The sequence below is a fragment of the Eschrichtius robustus genome, chromosome X (genome assembly GCF_028021215.1).
Source record: "Eschrichtius robustus isolate mEscRob2 chromosome X, mEscRob2.pri, whole genome shotgun sequence".
In the NCBI taxonomy this organism is placed as follows: Eukaryota; Metazoa; Chordata; class Mammalia; order Artiodactyla; family Eschrichtiidae; genus Eschrichtius; species Eschrichtius robustus.
In genome coordinates this window covers 114,184,523-114,199,817 of record NC_090845.1, presented here as the reverse complement: position 1 = coordinate 114,199,817, position 15,295 = coordinate 114,184,523, and the positions used below count along the sequence as shown (strand labels likewise).

General features: G+C 33.9%; 1 protein-coding gene across 2 annotated transcripts in view; it reads left to right on the top strand.

Moving 5' to 3' along the window:
• ZNF280C (zinc finger protein 280C) overlaps nt 1-15,295 on the top strand; it is a 55,126-nt gene that overhangs the window by 19,619 nt on the left and 20,212 nt on the right. For both annotated transcript variants that reach the window (XM_068532975.1, XM_068532976.1), the window contains 7 exons: nt 2,573-2,687; nt 5,584-5,754; nt 5,902-6,011; nt 7,584-7,804; nt 12,700-12,857; nt 13,552-13,652; nt 14,420-14,566. In XM_068532975.1, the coding sequence (XP_068389076.1) occupies nt 2,573-2,687; nt 5,584-5,754; nt 5,902-6,011; nt 7,584-7,804; nt 12,700-12,857; nt 13,552-13,652; nt 14,420-14,566 (1,023 nt within the window). The remainder of the gene's footprint in view (nt 1-2,572; nt 2,688-5,583; nt 5,755-5,901; nt 6,012-7,583; nt 7,805-12,699; nt 12,858-13,551; nt 13,653-14,419; nt 14,567-15,295) is intronic.

Below are 15,295 nucleotides of genomic sequence, written 5' to 3'. Positions count from 1 at the left end.
AGGGGGGGAAAAAAAGGAAAAACAAACCAAAAAAACAATAAAGGAAACATCATTATTTAAATACAGATAGATGAAAATCATTCCAATGTTGGACCCAGGGAAGAAGAATAATAAGGAGGAGGGATATCTTTCGTGTTAGGAAAGTTAGAAACTAGAGCTCATCCAAACTCAGAATTTTGTTTCTGTGGGCATGGTTGTTTAATCAGAGTTACTCAATCAGGTTCCCAATCCTAGGGAGTTTTTTAAAAATAGAGATTTTTGTCAGTTGGTCTTGGGTGAGACCTGGGCATAATAGATTAAAACAGAAAAATCTCCAGGTGATTCTATTATGCAGCCACAGTTGAGGATGACATATATTCTCAAATGAATTGAGAATCCTATGTTAGGGAATTTTCTCTGAAATTCTAAACTTTTTAAGTTTAAGAATTCTCTTTAACCTCAATAACTCTTTTCGGCAGGCAGGGACATAATTATTATTATCCGTTTTAAAGTAAGTGTGATATAGCTTAAGGCACAGGCTTCGTAATAAGGCTGACCTTTGTTCTAATTCCAGCTTCATCATCAATAACAAGCTGGGTTTTACTGGGAACCTTACTTAACCATACTTAACTTTAGCTTACCTATTTATAAAATGGGAGATCATATTAGGTCTTCATTAGTACTGCTGTGACAACTTCTTAATAGAATACATGTAGTACAGATCTTCTTTGACTTATGATGGGGTTACATCCTGATAAACACATCGTAAGTTGAAAATATCATAAGTTAAAAATGCATTTAATACACTTAACCTACCAAACATCATAACTTAGCCTAGCCTATGTTAAACGTGCTCAGAACACTTACATTAGCCTGTAGTTGGGCAAAATCATCTAATACAAAGCCTATGTTATAATAACGTGTTGAATATCTCATGTAATTTATTGAATACTGTACTGAAAGTGAAAAACAGAATGGTTGTAAGTATATTGATTGCTTACCCTCGTGATCACGTGGCTGACTGGGAGCTGTGGCTTGCTGCCACTGCCCAGTATCGAACCACATATCACTAGCCTGAGAAAAGATCAAAATTCGAAGTATGGTTTCTGCTGAATGCGTATGGCTTTCACAACATCGTAATGTGGAAAATCGTAAGTTGAACCATCGTAAGTCTGGGACCATGTGTACTGTGAAAGAGGCAAGTACATTTTAAATAGACAATAGTTGGTGGCTATTATTTCAGTTGCAAAGGAATAACTTGAATCTCATAAGTGACTTACCCAAGGTTCCATAGTTAAATAAATGGACAAGTCTTCCAAATCCCAGTCTATCACCTTTTGTACCTTACCATTGTATTTGGTATCTTTCTGAACTACTTTATGAGATATTAAAAAATCCCAATTGGAGAATTATTTTAACAAGTTATTTGTTTAATAATGTATCTGCTCTCTGAAATGGTGGTACTTAATTGACCAGAGTTATCACCTAGGAAAGGATTTAAAGTGTTAAGTTTGTTTGGAGGAACTTCTGTTAAAGAACTATTTTGGGAATTGCTAGTGAATATTTTCCATTTTTAAGTGCAAATATTTGGAGAAAATATTTACCTCGTAGTTAGATTGTGCTTGGTTACAATTAAGTCATATAGCTATTATTGATTTTATATAATACATGGTGTAAGGCTCAAATGCAGAAATCTGCCTGTTATGCCTCAAATTCTAGGAATAGAATGGTTTGTGTCACTTCGATATCTGTCTCCATAACTTCTTAACAAGTCTCTGTCAACAGAAAACTTAGTAGCAAAGTAAAATTCTTAATACCTGATTGTCTCTCAACTTGTAAGCACAAAACATGCAAGCAGGATCCTTATATTCCCATGATAAAGGTAATATGTATGGGGTTTGGTGCGGAGCGGGGCAGGGGTTGAAAAGAAACGGAAGAGAATTTTGTTTTCTGCAGATGGTTAGTATGGTATATAGAGTATATCAATCAGGACTATATTTTATACACAGATGTCTGGTCCTCTTTTTTTCACTGAAGTTTATATTAGAAACATTTCTTTGTCATTGGCTGTTTCTGAAAAACTTAATGTTGCATGATAGTCTATTACTTAATTTATTTAACCATTCCACCATTGTTGGACACACAGGTTTTAAATTTTTGCTATTATAAATAATTCTCCATTAAATATTTTCATTTCCTTAGCATAAATTCTTGGAAATGGACTATTTAGAATAATTGGATCAAAGGATATGAACTTTTTAAAGCCCTTGATAGATACTCCCAAAATTTTCTTGCAGAAAAGTTGTACCAAAATATAACCTCTACTTTGCTAGTAATATTATCATTATTTTTAAATGTTAACTGTTTATTTAAAACTAACTTTAGATTTTCAGAAAAATTACAAAAATAATCCAGAGAGTTCTCATGTACCCTTTACCTAGTAGATGCTGATTTTGACAGCAAGTAATAAATATCTTTGTGTTTTATAACTTATTAGTAATTGAATCATTAAGGTTATCTTTATAGTATTGACATACAGTTAAATTTACCTTTATAAAACTTTGTAAAACAAAATAATTGTAACTTATTACAGGATTTTACAAAGAATTCATCACAAGATGAATTGGATTATTCTTCAGATTCAGTGTTCAACTTGACCCAGGTTACAATACCACTATCCCAAGATGGATCAACAGCTTATATAGAAGGTTTGGTTTAGCAGTTTTTATAAATATAATAAAAAGAGACTTGATGAATATACATATACGATGGATTTCTATTTTGAAGCCTGTATCTTCATGCTGTGTTTTTCATATGTTGTAAAATGGAAGCTAATCGTTCCTGAATGCCTTTCTTGGGTGATTTTATATAAAATCGTATTTCATGGTAGAATATTTTATTTCTTTTTATTAAGTTGGCTAACATATTCTTTGAGCTCATTCTAACTTGGAGCCAGCCATGCACTGAAAAATCTTAATATAATTTCTGTGAGTCAGGGAAGTCCCCTGATACCCTAATACTATGGTTTAAAAAAAAAGTATTAATTACTTGGTAATTAGTATGAGAAAAAGTGCATGGTTATAGTTGATTTCTTAATAGGCTAGAGTCTTTCTATCGAAATTAATGTTGTAGATGTGATAGTTAAATATGGTTATAGAGTAGTAGTATAAAGTGGCAATACTAAAGAAATAAGTGATTTGCACATAGTAACTACTCAGTAAATATCCATTGAAGGAATAATGAAAATTTCCAATTAAAGAAGAATTAACAATTCTTTGATTGTATACCATAACAAAGTTCTTCATTAACCTGAAATAGTATGCCATGAAGGAGTTTTATCTAGTTGAAAAATTCCCTGTTACCAAAGCAATTATTGTTTCTATGTTAGCAAATTTGATGTATTTCACTAACTGGAGAAAGGTACACAAAAATTTTTGTGAATATTTAAATTGTTTACTAACAAATTAGTATATATTTACAAAACCAAAATAGAAATTTATAGCAATATGTGCGCCAAAAACATTTTCCCTTGATAGTACTTGGTTTGATAATCACTTATCTAGGCGCCACTTATCTAGTGAGTAAAATAACCAAGAACCAAAATAAATAAGAAGATGAAATAGATGTCTGAAATCTGATTTTGTAATGCACACAGTCTTTATTCATAGAAAAAATCTGAATTCTTGAAGCTTCCACTCTCTCTCTCTAAGTTGTTACACTGCAAAGAGTGGAACTTTGCCCTGATGGTAAATAAGGTTATAGTTGATTAGGAAGATGTAGGCTTGAGCCTCTATTCTACATATTTTTGTAGCCTTTATTAAATCACCTAACCTCTTTACACCTCAATTTTCTCATATTATTAAAATAGATACTTTTATTTTTCTCACGTAATGCATTCATTTTCTAGACCTGAAATCAGCCATTTAGCTATATAATTTTGATTCTTGCTCTGTTTATCTCAGGGCTTTTTTGAGGCTCAAATGAGATAAGTGAGAAGTGAAAAATTCATTAAAACTTTAGAAGACTTGACAATAAACATTTTTAGCATGATAATTATGAATAATAATATGTACTATATGTTCAGAAGCATGATTAATGGACTCCTGTCTAGGATGATCATAAGATCTTGGAGACGGCTGGATTTGAACTTGATTTTGAAGAAGGAGAATGGGATTTTTATTGGCACTGTTGAGGATAGCGAACAGCACAAGCCAAAGGCAACACAGATAAATAAGTTGAAGAATCAGAATTTAAAGCTATTGAGCTCAGAGTGATTTTATTTAACTTGGAGATTTATGCATGCTTAAAAAATTATATATAAAACAGCCTATTAGATAACTAGTTGCCTAGTCCAAAATACCAGCACTCATTGGTTGTTCAGTTAACCTAAGCAACTGAGAAGAATGTTAGTGTGATTACACAGAAATCAGTCCCAAGTGTCTGCAATATAGCTGTCAGTAATCATGTGCTTGAAGATGGAAAAAAATCATTTCTGTGTTATCTCAAAGAATGAAACGCAGATTTGACAGAGGAGCCCACTGGTGTAATACTCTTATTTTCCTGGCATATATCTATTCTGCTTCTCCTATTAGTATACAGTTGGGAGCATTAAAACATGTGCAGTTTTAGAATCTTTATCACAAAGTACAATTGTGTGTTATTTTCAAAAGGGACTTTTTCTGGGTCTGGTTATAGCCTAAATAGCCCCACTTCTCTTGCAAATACCCTGAATTGCATAATTCTTTAGCCTTTAAGGTGATGGTTTTCAAACTTAAAACTATTTTTAGCAATGAAATCTCTATTCAAACAAAATATGTAAAAGTCTCTTTTTTTTTTTTTTAAAGTAAAATGAGAATTTCTCTATCTGACATGCCCACTGAATTCCCTAAAACAGAACCGTTAGGCTCAGGGGAACATAGTTTGAAAGCCATCATACTAACTCCAAACTTTTTCATATGAATAAGTGAGGTATTGTCATTCAAGATATTTAAGATTAGTTGTTTCTACTTTGCATGTAGGAATTAAATAGATAATTTAAACTACCCATCAGATTGTTAAGTGGGAAAAGAACCAGCTTGGTTTTCCATTAGATATCTTAGGATATTTTTTAAAGTATCTTAAGGAGTTTCTCTAAATTTTTAGATTAGAATATAAATTGTTTTTGTTCACAAGCTCAAATGCATTTAAGCATCTGAAGAGAAATTCATTTTTTGGAACTGAGCTTTTAGAGTATTCTCTCTGCTGCCTTTTTTTGGGGGGGGGGGGCTTGGGTTTTTTTGGTCTGACTTCTTTCATGATAACCTATTTATATATTAATTTGAAAGCATCTTTAGAATTTTCTTGCATAAAAAGTTTATTTCATGAATTGTTCAAACTGTGTAGTCCATAATGGCTATATGTGCAGTTTCTTTCTACCTATTGATCATATAAATTTTGGTCATTCTTCATTGTCAGTTGTATGATATGGTAATTCAATTATATTACCTTTATCTCCAAAGTATTCTTACTTAATTTTAAAGGTAAGGCCATTTTAGTAGCATTTGTAAGCAATACTCTATACTAAAGCAATTTCAAATATCTTTCCCACTATTTTAATCATTGTAGGTGTGGATGAAACTCCGCCTATAATAGAACGTTCTTCTGTTTCTAAAGTAGACACTGTTACTCCAAAAAAGCCAAAGACCAGCGAAAGAGTTTCTGACATAAATCCTTGTGCTTCATTGTCTTTAACTAACTCTCCTTCAGTGACATCCTCCCGTGTCTTGCTATCAAAAGGTAAATATGAATCTGGCGTATAAAAAAGAAAGTGTTATTTATACATAAATTTCAGAAATTGTGATCAAGTTTAAAACTGTTATTACTGGTTGGGTTTAAGGTTAAAAAAGGAGAATTTGACTCATAAAACTCCTTAATTTATTTTAGGTACAAATACCTCACCAAGTCTCCATAAAACTCAACCACCTTTTCTAAGATCTTGTCCAAAGTGCAATGTTCAGTTCAGTCTTTTGGATCCTTTGAAATATCACATGAAGGTAAAACTTTTTCAAAATTTGATTTTTAAAAATATTCACAAATCTCTGAAAATATTAATATTAAAATATTAAGGATTGATATATAGTAAATGCTAGTTTATCCAGATATTTAGATAAGAAATCTTCTCATTGGTATTTTCATATAACTTAAGTAAAAATTGATACTCATAATGATTAACTTTATAAGAGATTTTAAAATCCTTCCCAATCATTAAATTATTAAAATTAAGTTTACAAACACTACATATAATATTTTAATTTTTAATGAAATAATATATTAATCAGAATATTTTATTGACTAGGTCATGCCATTCTTCAAACTTCTTGGAAAGCAGGCATTTTATTAGGTGCTTAATCTTTCATGTAACTTAATTCCTTTTTTTTACGTTATTTTTTGTCCATGGTGATATATGCATGTCACATTACTCAATGAAAATCTTAGCCTTGCATTTTAATTTTTAGCACTTAGACATAAACAACTAATGGAGCATTTCATATGAAATGATAATTTTAACTCAATCCAGAATATAGTATGTGTAGTTGTTATAAATTAATTCTAGATTTATATTGGTGTAAGAAGCTCTTGAAATTAGGTTTTAGGTAATTTTCAAAGTACTAATGAAAATATTTAAAAATATTTTAGTAGATACTACAGTGTCCTTTGTGTCTGTGGAAAGATAGTCCATATTCTTTTCGTATGCCCAGTATAAGTGGCAGGAAGCGGGGAAGGAGGCAAGAAAAAAGGTAGTGTAGAATATATGCAGGAAACAAGGGATGAGAAGAATGCAAGGTAAAGAAAACTATTTAGTAAAAGTTATTGCTCACTATTTCAAAGATTGGCAATTTTTTCATTGAAATTCAGCATTTTACAAAAAAATGTAGAAAGAAAAGGAGCATCCTAGAATTCCAATTACAGTCTCTTTATTCTTGGGCAAAACTGTATTTGATCTATCACTATTTCCATCTCCCTGAGTGTGACTTCTGTTAACTGGACTTTGGGCTTTGGTTTTAAAAGTAAGAAGTAACTTCTACAATGCTTTCAGGTTTCCTATTTATGTAATATTGTGTAGAGATACACAATCAAGTGATGTTTTTATGTTTTGCATCATAGATAGAGAAAAGAAAGGAATGAGTTTGTTAGTTATCTTTAGTTTATTTAATTTGGGGGTAATTATAGTCACATGATTCAAAAAGTATAAGAAGGAATACAGTGAAAAATCTCACCCCGACTCCTGTTTGCCTAGTTCTCAATACAACTCACAAAGGAATCATTTTTTATTAACTTGTTTTGTATCCTCTTTGATTTTCTTTCTGCATATACAGGCACACGTGAATGTTCTTATTTTCCATCTATTAATATACACAAATCATAGCATGTTATATATACTTCTGTACCTGGAGAAAGTGACAGACTTTTTCTAAAATGTAGCTTTTATTTATTGTTTGTGATTAAAACTATGTGAGACTGTCTTTCCACATGAGCTGGCCCTAGTTATAAACACAGAATCATTTTTTGATGTCTAATTTTTAAAAGAAATATAAATAAGGCTTGTATTTTTTTTTCTCTTTCAGCGTTGTTGTCCAGACATGGTAAATGCATTTTTGGAAATGAGTAAAGTAGAACTTTCCAGTACTGAAGATAAAAATGAGACTGGTGCAGAGAAAGGAAAATTGGTTATGTTAGTTAGTGACTTTTACTATGGAAGACATGAAGGAGCTGTTGATGTGGAACAGAAGACTTATACAACATTTAAATGCTTCAGTTGCTTGAAAGTTCTTAAAAATAATATTAGGTATGTAAATACTTATTTCTATTTCTATTTGAAAATTGGGATGCTACAGATATAAATATTGTATTTCTTTTTCTGTGCCATCCTAGATAAGCAATTTTAACTTTCTACTAAGAATAAAGGCAGATTTTCATGTTGAAAAGCTTTTATCTTTTCTTGTATTTTTAGGAGTTTGACACTTGGATCCACTTTAGTTGTATGTATTTCAGATAGCTTAAGAAAGGACAAAATTTATTTTAAGCTAGGGGAAAATCATTCTTTTCTCTGTATTTATCATTGAACTAGGAATTTCCATGAGATATTTTTATTTTTTAACTGCTTCTGAATCTTATTTTTCCTATCACAAGAAGAACCACTTTATCCAATTTTACCTCCACCATGTTTGTCTTATTTAATGTTCTTTTTTTTTTTTTTAATAAATTTATTTATTTATTTATTTATTGGTGGCGTTGGGTTTTCGTTGAGGTGCACGGGCTTCTCATTGCAGTGGCTTCTCTTGTTGCGGAGCGTGGGCTCTAGGTGCGCGGGCTTCAGTAGTTGTGGCACACAGGCTCAGTAGTTGTGGCTCACAGGCTCTAGAGTGCAGGCTCAGTAGTTTTGGCACATGGGCTTAGTTGCTCTGCGGTATGTGGGATCTTCCCAGACCAGGGCTCGAACCCGAGTCCCCTGCATTGGCAGGCGGATTCTTAACCACTGCGCCACCAGGGAAGTCCCTTAATGTTCTCTTTTACAATTCATATTTATAATTTTAGTACATTTTCCTTACAGAAAAAGTGATTTTTTTGATCGTCTTCTTTAGAGAAGTGCCAGTTCTTTCTTTTTTTTTTTTTAATTTATTATTTATTTTTGGCTGTGTTGGGTCTTTGTTGCTGCAGGCGGGCTTTCTCTAGTTGCGGCGAGCGGGGTCTACTGTTCGTTGCGGTGCGCGGGCTTCTCGTTGCAGTGGCTTCTCTTGTTGCGGAACACCGGCTCTAGGCGCGCGGGCTTCAGTGGTTGTGGCTCGCGGGCTCTAGAGCGCAGGCTCAGTAGTTGTGGCACATGGGCTTAGTTGCTCTGCGGTATGTGGGATCTTCCCAGACCAGGGCTCGAACCCGAGTCCCCTGCATTGGCAGGCGGATTCTTAACCACTGCGCCACCAGGGAAGTCCCTTAATGTTCTCTTTTACAATTCATATTTATAATTTTAGTACATTTTCCTTACAGAAAAAGTGATTTTTTTGATCGTCTTCTTTAGACAAGTGCCAGTTCTTTCTTTTTTTTTTTAATTTATTATTTATTTTTGGCTGTGTTGGGTCTTTGTTGCTGCAGGCGGGCTTTCTCTAGTTGCGGCGAGCGGGGTCTACTCTTCGTTGCGGTGCGCGGGCTTCTCGTTGCAGTGGCTTCTCTTGTTGCGGAACACCGGCTCTAGGCGCGCGGGCTTCAGTGGTTGTGGCTCGCGGGCTCTAGAGCGCAGGCTCAGTAGTTGTGGCGTACGGGCTTAGTTGCTCCGTGGCATGTGGGATCTTCCCGGACCAGGGCTCGAACGCATGTCCCCTGCATTGGCAGGCGGATTCTTAACCAGTGCGCCACCAGGGAAGCCCAGAAGTACCAGTTCTATGCAACATGTCTGCTTTGATTTTATAATTTAACACATTTTCAAAGTAGAGATTTAATTCTCAATGGAATTCTGAGGAGTTATACATGTATGCTTCAAAATTTTAGGAACTTACACTGTGCAGTCTTTGAGTTATATGGCATATTACATATCTATCATCCTAAGTGAGATATAACAAGAACAAAGTAACGAGACATATTGATTGGTATTTTTTAATTGGCTATATAGCCTGACATTGTTTTTCCAATATTTTATTATAAAAAATTTCAGATAGTCAGCAAAGTTGAGAAAATTTTACAGTGAACATCTCTATATATTTACCACCTCAATTCTACCATTAATATTTTACTCTACTTGCATTACTACATATCTATTTATCCATAGACCCATCTGAGTTTTTTATACTTTTCAGAGTAAATTGCAGACATCAATGCACTTCCCTTAGGTGAGATACATATATGTATATGTATGTCTGTACCTATATTGTGACACATACATGCTTATAAACTTTTAAAAATATTTACCCTTGAAAACCATCATTTATAACTAGCATTCTTAAACATTCTATAGATAGGTCATTTCTAAGCTCAGCATTTATTTTTTCTGGTGAATTCTTGGGTCCAAAATGAAGTACATAGAAAAACACTGAAATACACTGTAATATAAGCCTAAAACAATTGTGAATGCTACATTTATGGTAGCGTTTTATAGTTTTCAAAGACCTTTCACTTATATTATTCATATGAGTTTTCACACTTCTTTACCTCCTTTTATCAAGCCCTACCAGCCATCAATTGCTAATGGTCCCAGTAGCTTAACAGAAGAGAAATTGTTATTTGCGATATAACACTGAAACAACGTTACGATAAAACCCTGTGACTCATAAAAACAGAGTAGAACAGTGGTTACCAGGGATGGGGGAATTGGGGATATGTTATTTAGGGGTACAAACTTGCAACTTCTTATAGATAAATAAGTCCTGGAGATCTAATGCACAGCATAATGGTTATAGACAACAATACTGTGTTATAAACTTCAAAGTTGCTAAGAGACTAGATCTTAATTATTCCCACCATAAAAAAAGAAATGATAATTATCTGATGTGATAAAGGTGTTAGTTTATGCTACTGTGGCAATCATATTGCAATATATAAATTATCAAATCGATACACACCTTAAACTTATACAGTGTTATGTGTCAATTATATCGCAATAAAAATAAAATAATGCCAAAAAAACACACCCAACTCTGAGACCTCATTCCATATTATCATTCTTATAGTAAAATACATCAGAAAAGGGACTTCCCTGGTGGCGCAGTGGTTGGGAATCCGCCTGCCAGTGTAGGGGACACGGGTTCGAGCCCTGGTCCGGAAGGATCCCACATGCTGCAGAGCAGCTGGGCCCATGCGCCACAACTGCTGAGCCTGCGCTCTGGAGCCCACAAGCCACAACTGCTGAGCCCATGTGCCTAGAGCCCGCAGTGAGGGGCCTGCTCACTGCAACTAGAGAAAGCCCGCGCGCAGCAGCGAAGACCCAATGCAGCCAAAAAAAAAAAAATCAGAAAATAATGTTGATAAATTTCGTAAAATGCATAGAAAAGTGGTTCACTAGTTAATTAAGTTCCTTGTTATACTTAAATATTATGTATATGATATTAGAAGTTCTTCCAGCATTAGCTTTTTGGCTTTTCTTTAAGATTAGCCCATTTAATATTAAGCATGAAATTTTCTTTGTTTTTTTGTTTTCATTTCAAAAGACTGGCTACAGATTTCTAGATTATCAGAATATCTAGAAATTTTAAACTAACCATGTTTTGTAATACCTAGGAATTTTGTGGCATTTTGACATACTGTTTAGTAAATGAAACCGGAACAGTAAACACTGAATAACCGAAGATGTTATATGTGTTAAATAACATTTTACCTTAATGGTAAAATCTAGGATGGAAAACTGATGGTTTTAAGGGATGGTAGACGCTAATAGCTCAAGATTTCTCCTCTCAGCCCTGTCAACATATTGTAGTATATTTTTCCCTACAGTGAGTGTCACCAAAACCAGTTAGGGTTATTTTATTTTGAGAATAGCCTTGTGAGGGGTTTCCTTTTTTCCACATCTCCATCTACTGGTTTAAGAAGTGTGAGCTGCTGATGGGGGCAGGGTAATAACTGAGAGATAGCTAGTTGGTTAACAGATTATTTTATACAAATAAATTTTACTAAAGTTGTGAGCTGAAAGGTTAATGGCTCATGACCTTTATATGTAAATATTTAGGCAAGACTAGGATTTTTAAATAGATTTAATAGAGATGATGTTAAAATGAAAGGAGAAAAAACGATATTTCACAGTGTACCATAAGCAGCTCTAAAGAGAAGTGGTGTTTTGAAGGTGTGAAGAGATAAATGTTAAAGCCTCTGTAATAATTGCTGCCTAGGTTGCTGACATTATTACTTCATTTCAAGATTATTTCCTTTAGGGACTCATAGTGACTAGCTATTAATATTTGACCCAGACTTGAGATTGTAATTTTGATTAAATAACTTTACGTTGAAATTCAGTAGAACATTTCAGTAAGCCGTTTGAAATAGATATGCCTGTTTATATTGTACTCTCTGCCATTAAAGGTCATAGTTCCTTCTCATAAGAAGCCTTTTAGGGAATCTGACATAGCAGAATGTAGAACTGAAAAATGGACTGTGCTACAAAGGGCACAGTCTGCGAGTTAAAATGAACTGTTTGTGTTAACAGTAAACCTGTATCATTAAATAAAACACAAGATTCTTGTAATTATAGGTATTAAAATTGCTATTACATGCATGTAGAAACCAAGGCACAAATAAAAATGCTAACAATTTGTCTTTTGAGCAGCTGAAAGCTATTGTATATCGCAAGGCCGTCAAAAGATTTCTGTCGTGATTCTGTAGCTGCTCTTGGTGGTAGAGTTTCCTTTAAGTATTTTATTTTAAAATGTAAATAGTATTTCATGTATGGTAAAGAAGCCTGCTGTTTTTCTTTACAAAAAAATTTTAATCTGAAATAATGGTGAAGAAGCAAATTAGCAGTATTTCGTATTAACTATATTAATGGATTATTTTAAAACAAAGATGCAAAGAAGAATGTTTGCTGATGCACTTAATGAAAGTGATCATTTGAAGTGCACACTTTTCCAGAGGACTGTATGGCTTTGGAGGTGTTATTTTGAGTCATACAACTGCGTTTTTAGCATTTAGGTTCAGATACTTATTTGTGAGATTTGTCTTTGGTTATAAATTTGAATATTTGCATCTGTTAACAATCATTTATAGGTTTATGAACCACATGAAACATCATTTGGAACTTGAGAAACAGAACACTGAGAGCTGGGAAAACCACACCACCTGCCAGCACTGCTACCGTCAGTATCCCACACCATTCCAGCTGCAGTGTCACATTGAGAGCACACACACTCCCCATGAGTTTTCTAGTAAGTCACAATTTTGTTAAAATCCTGAACATTAATGATTTTGATTATCTAACCTATGAAGAATCCTTAAGAATTCTGATGGAAAAATAAGAATAAGAGATAGATTTTGTAATTTGGGGGCAAAGTTGAAAGCATATTTTAACTTGTATAAACTTTTCAATAAAATTACTTACTAAAATTGAAGTCCCTCTTGTAAATTGAAGCTTCCTTGGCATAACTTATGCATTGTATGTAGGAAGTAAATTATAAAACTCAGATTCCCTGGTTTGCAAATATAAAATTAATGGTCTTCATTTACACTCTAATAAGAAAAATAACTGCAGTGATAGTTAAAATCACAGAGTGTGGAGTTAGCTTGGATTCAAATCCCAGCTCTGCCTCTTAATACAGCTGTGAGATGTCAGTCAAGTTAATTAATCTTTCTGTGCCTCAGGTTCCTCATCGGAAAAATGGGGATAAAACTTAACAGTACAGCTCTCAGTGATGGTATGAGAATGAAACAAGCTAATACTAAGCAAAGTCCTTAGAACAGCGTTACAAAATTAACCACTGTAGAATTGTTGGAGCCACCATCACCACTGTTATTATTATTATTATTATTATTACTTGTTGTTGCTGTTGTTATGGATGTGCAAACTGAATCTTTGATTTATACATCCTTAAAATGATGTAATGTGTTTTTTTCCACTTTCAGCTATTTGTAAAATCTGTGAATTATCATTTGAAACAGAACAGACTCTTTTACAACATATGAAGGACACTCATAAACCCGGTGAAATGCCATATGTTTGCCAGGTACACACACATTTTATTGTGTATTTAGGTGTTTAATTTTCACATGCCATGAAATAGTATTGTTCTTTTGATTTTTTTTTTTAAATAAAAATGAGTTACTAAAATGAAGACCCTCTTCAATAGTTGAAACTCTTGGTTTAACTCATGTATGTGTGGATGGTGGGTTGGATTTGACCTGTGGGCCATAGTTTGCTGACCCCTCTACTAGACAAACAAAAAGCCCTGCTGGAGAAAGACAAACATATTGACTTTCTTACCCTGTAGGGAAGAATATAGACGTGTTAGAGAAATAAGAAATACTGTTAGTTACGGGGAACTCAACTAAAGGCTTTGGGGCCAGTATTTTTCCCGAATTTCAAGTGGTTCCCAGTACGATAGCAAGATAAAGATAAATTGCCTCTGTTACAGCCTGGATGCTATTTAAAATCCAAAGAAGAGAATCCTCATTTGATGTAACAGGAAAAACTTTATAGGTCAAGAGGTGTCAGACTTTGAAAATTCAAGTCAGGATGGGGGATAGTAGATCTGAAAAGAAGGGAATCTACTGATGTTTAGGAATATATCCCTAAACTTTGAAAGACAACTTTTCTGCTTCAGAGATTATCTGTATTACTTGCAGTATCAGGATCCTTGGTTGTATAGGCAGCAGAGCTGAATTAGTAGTACATCATGTTACTCTAAACAAATGACTTATTGTTGCTACTTTGATATAATTGCGTACCGTTTATAAATTTTCAAGTTAAATTAAATCTTCTTTATATTTCTAGGTTTGCCAGTTTAGATCATCAGCATTTTCTGATGTAGAAACTCATTTTAGAGCATCCCATGAAAATACTAAGAACTTGCTGTGTCCATTTTGCCTCAAAGTTAGTAGAATGGCAACCCCCTACATGAATCATTACATAAGGCATCAGGTGAGATTTAGCAGTTCTTATTTGTTCATTTTGTCTTAGTGTAAAGGTTATATATATAAACTTAGAACATTGGTTAGATTTGTTCTAGAAGGAAAGCAAAGTTGTTCCAAATGACACCATTAATTTATAATTTATGCTGAAATACTTGTGAAACTTCCACTTCTTTTCTTTGTCTGCTTCCTGGTGATGATGAGGCTCATGGATAGTGAAAATTCTGAAAGGTAGGTACAAATAGGAGCCTAGTGTGGAGGGGAAGAGGAAAGATGAGTGGAATATTTACATTGGACATTTCAAGGGTTTAAGAGTGGTGAGAATGGGAATGATTTTAAAGAGCAGGGGAAAGGATAAGTTTGAACTAAGGAAGATAAGATTGAGGATTCACAATCTTCTGTTTTCCTCTCTCTTCAAACTTTATCTCCACTTTCTAGTCCACCTTTTTTTTTTTTTTTTCTTGGCCCCACGGCTTGTGGATCGTAGTTCCCTGACCAGTGGAAGTGCAGAGTCCTAACCACTGGCCCGCCAGGGAATTCCCTAGCCCACTTTTTATTATGAGAAGACATGTGGTTGTCATCAGTGATCCAGGATGGTCTCTTGTAGCAGCCAGTGCAGTGACAAAGGAAACAGCAATGACACATTTCTAGATATGTGAACTATGCCAAAGAACAGTGTTTAGGTTATAACTTGTTTCTTAGATGACTTTTACCAGTTCTGCTTTTGTAATTTCTGGAA